Consider the following 7069-nt stretch of genomic DNA (forward strand, 5'->3'; position numbering starts at 1 on the left):
TGCTCCCACCATGACCGTGCTCCCACCCTGACTGTGCTCCCATGACCGTGCTCCAACCATGACCGTGCTCCCACCCTAACCGTGCTCCCACCATGACCGTGCTCCCACCATGACCGTGCTCCCATGACTGTGCTCCCACCATGACCGTGCTCCCGTGGCCGTGCTCCTATGGCCGTGCTCCATGACCGTGCTCCCATGACCGTGCTCCCACCCTGACGGTGCTCCCACCATGACCGTGCTCCCACCATGACCATGCTCCCGTGACCGTGCTCCCACCATGACCGTGCTCCCATGGCCATGCTCCCATGACTGTGCTCCCACCATGACCGTGCTCCCGTGACCGTGCTCCCATGACCATGCTCCCACCATGACTGTGCTCCCACCCTGACCGTGTTCCCACCATGACCGTGCTCCCGTGATCTTGCTCCCACCATGACTGTGCTCCCATGGCCATGCTCCCATGACTGTGCTCCCACCATGACCGTGCTCCCGTGGCCGTGCTCCTATGGCCGTGCTCCCACCATGCTCCCGTGGCCGTGCTCCTATGGCCGTGCTCCCACCATGACCGTGCTCCCACCATGACCGTGCTCCCATGACTGTTCTCCCATGGTGGTCATGCCCCCATGGCTGCAAACTTCCATGAGGCCGGCATCATGAGGTGTCCCTAACTGCATTCAGTCGTGGCCATCGTCACTGCACACCCCGCCCTTCCCCCCTACTGAGGCTGGCACTGCGGTGGTGCCCGTGGGTCTGGGGCCGGGCCGAAGGGCAGCATTTGGGTCTGGGGGATGCGTGTGTGGGCTTGCTCTCTCTTCTAGTAGAATCAAGCCGCTGCTCGCTGTCCTGGGTGCAGCACATGCCTGGGAGGCTCTGAACGCCAGGGCCCACGCCCCCGGGGGTATGGTGGTGACACCAGCTGGTACTGTGGCGCCCGGCACAGCAGGGGCAATAAGCATTCACCACTGGATCCAGTCTGGGGTCCATATGTGGGTATTGCTTTTCTTGAAGAGGCCCCACAAAACCTGGAATTGCCCTTCACCTCGTCACCAGCTCCCAGATGTCTTGGAACCGGGTGGCTTAGTGACTGAGTGGGAAGGGCTCCAGTTATGGGACCAGAATGTGGGCAGTGGGTCTGGTTTTCAGCTCGTTTCCTATGCACTGTGCCTGGGACCCTTCTGGTTACTGACCCTCCCAAATAAGCTGTACCTACATGTGTGCAAACCCTGGGCTAAGCTGAAACCCCCAGAGCTGGGGGATGCTTCCTTGTGGGGGGCAGACACTGGTCTCTGTCCCGGGCAGGCCCCTGCCTCCCTCTGGGCCCTGCCTGTCACAAGAAGTGGACCCTCTTGAGACCCCTGCCCAGCTCTTGCTGGCCCACATGATGCGGTTTAAACAGCCCTTCAAGTCACTCTGTCTGACCACGTCCTGCCCGGCCCTGCTCGGGCCATCCAGGCTGTCTGGAGGAGGTGAGCTGCGGGTCCAGCCCTCACCCCTGGCTGCTGGCCCTGTTCCCTTGCAAGGACCTCCGGGTGTAACCACAGAGGGGCCTGACCGGCCGGCAGGCCGAGTGGGTGTGGGTCAGGCCTCTCCATGGATCCCAGGCTCTCTGCCCCAGGCTGAGGCATACCTCAGTGAGGACTTCATGCTGGCCGGCGGGCCTGGGGCAGCTCCAGGAATCCCCCTGAGCCAGACCTGGCTTATCACAGCGAAGCAGCTCCATCCTCCTTGCTGGCTTCTTCCAGCCCTTTGCCGCGTCTGTGATTGGTGGGTTTTCAAGAATGATCTCAGTGCCGTGGGTGTAGCTGACTTTGGGGCCCATGGCTGCTGATGACAGGGAAAGCCTGTGTTTGCTCCCTTTGCAGTTTGTCACAAACCTTGCAGTTGGATCTCGAGAGTAAAATTTGCTTTACTCTCGTGCTTCTCTCTCGAGCCAGGACCAGGCCCCCAGAGGCCCAGGGGACTACCCGAGTGCTTCCCGCCCTGCCTCAGCCCTCTCTCCTCCCGCTCAGCGGCGAGGCCGGGGCATCATTTCGCCAGTAAGTCATGGGTGCCAGAGCCTTGCAGCTTAACAGGGTACAAAGGTGTGTCATAGAGGACCCTATGGTCTCAGCCAGGGGTGATTCTGACCTCCCGTGGGACGTTGGCCAACATCTGAAGATCTTTTTGGTTGTTACAACTGGGGAAGGGGGTGCTACTGGCATCTAGTGGGGGGAGGCAGGACCCAGGACCTGTGGAGACAGGAGTTGGAGTGAGGAAGGAGGGAGGAGGGGGGGGGGGGAGGAGGGGGAGGAAGAAAATCCCGAAGGCCCTCACTTCTCCGGTAAGGCCAGGTGTCTCTCAGAGCACGGTTGGCTTCCCATCTGCATGGCGTCTGTTCTTTGCCTTGGCCAGGACTTGGGGGGGGGGGTGGCAGATGGGAGAAGGGATGCCCTAGCCCAAGGGGTCTCCCTCCCTGATGTCTGCATGCAGTGGCCACTGGAGGAGTGGGCTTTCTGTGGATGCTCAGGGTACACGAGACATGCCTGTCTTTCGGGGCCTTGCTCAAGCCCATGCCCTGGGCACCTCCTCACTGACCACCCCTCTGGGACGGCCTGGCCGTCCTACAGCCTGGGCCCTCCTCTGGGCCGAGGCCCCGGGCAGCAGAGCGTGTGGTGGACGGTGGGGGTTTCAGCTCGGATCAGGAGAGGCTGGGGGACAACCTGGCAGAGCTGAGGATGTGGATGGGTCAGCCCCACACGCAGGGCTAACAGTGGTCGGGGAGATGGAGGAAGACATGTGGACGTGACATGGACGACGCAGCAGGGCCACACGAAAGCAGGGGAGTGCCCGCGGACAACAGCTACCCGCCGGGCAGGGGTGTGGCATCAGGGACCAACTGGCCGTGACCTGCATTGCCCAGCACCTTGGTGTGTGCGCTCGGCTCCTGCACATTCAGACCTTGTCCCGCAAGGCTCAGTGCGCTAGCAGAGTGGAAAGCAACATCCTGATAGTCCGTGTGGACCCCACCCCCTTGGGCCAGAGAGCGGAGAGGGTCTGTCTGTCCGTCCGTGCTTTGCCTCAGCTTGGCTTGTCCATTCTCCCTCCTTCAGTGCATGCAAGTTCCTTGTCTCCTCTTGGCCTCGGCGCTCGTCTGTGTTGTAGGGTGTCTGGCGTCTCCTGGAGATGAGCCTCCCATGGGGCAGGAACAGTAGGGACTGAGGCTGTATCTCTTGGCTGGCCCATCAGGGGAGGGGGCAAAACTGCACTTTGTCCCTTTACTGGTCATGGGAATATTGACTATTTAATGTGGTGTTTCCCAGGTCTCCTCTGCTGCAAATTACTCTTTTCTTCTTTATTATAAAAAAGGATTTTGTAGAAAAATACTTTAAAACTATGTAAACATTTCATGCTTCCTCAAACTTCCGCTTCTTTATTCGTTTATCTGCGTTTGAACTCAGGAACTAGTTTTTTTTTTTTTTTTTTTTTTTTAACAGAGTGTGATCTGTCACTCTCCGTGAGCCCCATCAAGCTGGCTCCCAAGTGTGTTGACAGCCCCTGGGCTCCTGGTTGGCTTCCTGGCCGCCTGGTGTGTTGGAGTCTTCCAGAAGCACCTGATGCTTCCCTGCAGACTGAAATCTTCCATCTCTGCAGGGAGTCCTGCTCACTTTTAGTGAAAGATGGTATTTAGAAACCAAGATGTGGATGCTATGGGTGCTCAGGACCCTTGCACAGCCATGTGCGTGTGTGTGCGTCCATGCAGACACACCCACTCACTCACCTGCCTTTATGTACGTTAATCTGCTGCTGAGTTTCCCAGGCCAGCGAGTTGTCAGCCTCCTCCCCTCATCAAGTGGTTCCCATTTTCAGTTCTTCGATGCACAGAACTCCTCACTCCATCCCTGCCAGGATTCCGTGGCCCTTAGGAAGCATCCTCCCTGGGCCTGTCATTGGGTGGATGGCGCTGCCAGGGGCCCACCAGGGAATCTGGGCTGATGGCAAAAGTCAGAATAGAATTTGTCACTGAGGTGCTCGGAACAGATTTCTGAGAGTTGCTGGCGTTTGCTGTGTTCTTTATAAGAGCAAAAAGCTGAAAAGCCCTCTCTGTGTCCAAAATGATTCCATGAACCCTGGCTTGGGCATCTGCTGCAGACTTCTAGACTCCTGACTGAGGGTCCGGGGACAGAAGGGGATGGCAGGAATTCTCCAGCCTGAACTGTGTGGAGGTGAGAGGAGTGAGTGTTTTAGTGAACGAGCTGGGATTTGGCTCCGGGGCCATGCCGCAGAGGAGAGTGCGCTCCAGACTCTGGGGTGGCTGGGACTTCCTGCCTTCTGGAGTTATGAGAGGCCCCCAACCCTTCACTCCACACGACAGCCTCATCTCGTGCCCTCACTCCTGGGCCGGCAGGGCCTTCTACCCATTGGACTTGCCGTGGAGCAAGGAAAGAGGCAGGGAGAAGCAAGTCCTATCGTAACACCCAGCAATCCAGGGTTCACGTGCCCTTTCTCCCTCTGCTGCTAGAGAGGCGCCCTATCTTCCTCCACCTGGACGTGGTCAGTCAGAAGGAAAATCGTGCCCACTGTGGCCCATTTCCTTTGTCAAGGTGCTTGCCTGACCCCAGGGCCAAGCCTGCCCCTGTGAATCTGTGGCCACCATTTGCTCATCTGACTGCTGGTGCTCTAACCTTTAGAGCCCCGGCCCCTTCTTTGTTCCCGGATTCAGCTGTGCAACAGCCTGGCTAGAGCCACAAAAGCAGAAGGAAAGTCTCCCGGGAGGGTCAGATAGAGGGGCAGCATTAAATCCCCAAACTCATGGCTGACCAAGGCTTTGTCCCATCCTGCAGGGCTGAGGAGGCCCCAGGGGCCAAGCTGCAGGGGCTGGGCGGTCTCTGCAGGAGGCCAGGGGCAGAATTATGCCACCGGCCACAGGGGTTCTCACCACTAAACCACTTGTCTTGAAAGGAAAGGTGCCCTCTGCTCTAGGAGCAAGAGAACATGGGAGGGTGTGCTGGGCAACGAAGCAAGGGTGCTTGGGGTTCAGGAAGGGGGTTCTCACTGGGCATCAAGGCCCCTCAGGACAGGCCGTCAGCCTTCATTCAGTCCAACCTCAAGGTTGCTGGCTGGTTCTCCCCATCTTCCTGCACAGGTGGTTCAGCCCTCATGTGCCTGGACATCTCTTCCCACTGATATCCTTTCTCAACCTGAACTTCATGGTTCCTCATGCTTCCTGGGCTAAGGAGCCCCCTAGTTAATTTCTACCCCATTGACTGGTATTTCTTTTTGTGGTCTGCAAATACTCTCTCAAGGGTCAAAGGACCTTGCATTCTGTGGTGGTGATGGTAGACTAAAATCCAGTGAAATGTACAGTATGTGAATTATATCACAAATAAAACTGTGATTTTTTTTTTTTAAAGTGGGCTCCATGCCCAGTGTGGAGCCCAACACAGGGCTTGAACTCATGACCCTGAGATCAAGACCTGAGCTCAGATCAAGAGTCAGATGCCCAACCCACTGAGCCACCCAGGCGCCCCAAGCTATAATTTTTTTTAAAAGGCCTTATCATTTCTGATTACAATAAATAAGTTAATGATAACAGCATAACTCTTTGGCACTTTGCTATTCTTTCTATTACTCCTTTGGTCTTCAGATAAATGAATGTAGAAGAGAGCTCAAACATCATCATCTCTTTGTTGATAAGGAAGTGGTGTGACAGTCACGGCCCTGGGTAGGGAGTGCTAGGGCCAAGTTGGCCCATAGATTTTGACTTTGGCTCTTCCTGTGTGCTCACCATCAGCTGACCTTTGATGATTTCACACTGGTCACCATCCTGGTCTAACTTGGTCATTTTCAGATTGATTAGTCTGCGTCCCTTGACCTTTTCATTGCTTTTCTCTGACCCTCTTTCATGGACCTCTCTTTAGGACAGCACTGTGGTGGTCAGTCTCTCAGATGACCCCAGTGACCCATGCATCTTGGTTTTGTCGTCTTCCCACTTTGCATCAGGTCCAGTTCAAGTGGCCAGTGGAATATGGCAGAGCTGGTGGACTTGACTTCTGAGGCTGAGCTATAAAAGGCGCTGCAGCTTCGTCTTGGTCTCCTGGGCCGCTCACTCTGAAGGATGTCCGTCATCGCTGGGACACTCAGGAAGCCCCATGGAGAGGCCACTTGGAGAGATGCTGAGTTCTGTGGCCAAGAGCACCAACCTGCCAGCTCACTGATGGAGCCACCTTGGAAGGAATCCTGCTGCCCCAGCCACACCTTCAGACGAGACTGCAGACCCAGCCGATGTGAGCCCACAGCTGCAAAGAGGTCCCAAGCAAGGATGTCCCGTCAAGTCCTTTCCAAGAAAGGTGGTCTGGGTCCCAGTTATACAGTTGAGCAGTGCTGTTGCCTGCAGCAATATGGAAAATAAACCTGCACTAATGGGCTGAGTGACAGAGCGAGATTTGTGGGGGGAGCTCTGAGGGCGGCTTCTGCCTGTGTCTCATAAGGAAAGGCATGAGCGGAGACAGAAGCTCCTCACAGAGGGCTGTTAGAGATCAGGGAGACACTTTCTGTGTTTGAAAATATCTTTCTGATTCGTGATGGCAAACAGTGCTAAAAATAAGAAATGGGAGGGATGTGGACCATTTGGGGAATCAGGACAGACTGTGGGGCCAGCCTCCAAGGTGGCATCAGTGATGGTGTTCATGCCCTGTGCATGCCCCTTGCACACTGAGCCTGGGCCGGGCCTGCACACGCAGTGTCATATGGTAGAGGCGACAGCATGGGGCTTCTCCTTGATGTAAGATTATAGAAGCCCTGCAGCTCCTCCCCACTTGGTCTGTTGGGGAAGCTAGCCGCCATGCTCTGAGGACCCTCAAGTAGGCACGTGGGGATGAGCTGAGGCCCCAGCTGAAGCCAACCAGCTTGCCAGCTGGCGAGGAACCCCAATCCAGCCTTCAGATGAGACCACAGGGCAGAGCCCGGGTGAAAACTGCACAGCCAACAGAAAGGGTGAGAGATAGTAAGTGACATTTGCTGTTTTAAGCCAGGAAGCTTTGGGGTGATTTGTTACCCAGCAATAGATTACTATAACAAGCACCTACCTGCA

The 7069-nt window shown here is 56.3% G+C and overlaps 1 protein-coding gene across 1 annotated transcript in view; it reads left to right on the forward strand.

Moving 5' to 3' along the window:
* The window catches only part of BANP (BTG3 associated nuclear protein), a 128705-nt gene extending 122303 nt beyond the window's left edge, over window positions 1-6402 (forward strand). Inside the window, exon 13 of the mRNA XM_025860352.2 lies at window positions 5980-6402. Coding sequence (XP_025716137.2) covers window positions 5980-6033 — 54 coding nt within the window. The 3' untranslated portion in view covers window positions 6034-6402. The remainder of the gene's footprint in view (window positions 1-5979) is intronic.
* The last annotated feature ends 667 nt before the right edge of the window (window positions 6403-7069 follow it).

The sequence above is a fragment of the Callorhinus ursinus genome, unplaced genomic scaffold, assembly GCF_003265705.2.
Source record: "Callorhinus ursinus isolate GAN/ISIS: 27379988/994484 unplaced genomic scaffold, GSC_fseal_2.0 scaffold46, whole genome shotgun sequence".
NCBI classification, from domain to species: Eukaryota; Metazoa; Chordata; class Mammalia; order Carnivora; family Otariidae; genus Callorhinus; species Callorhinus ursinus.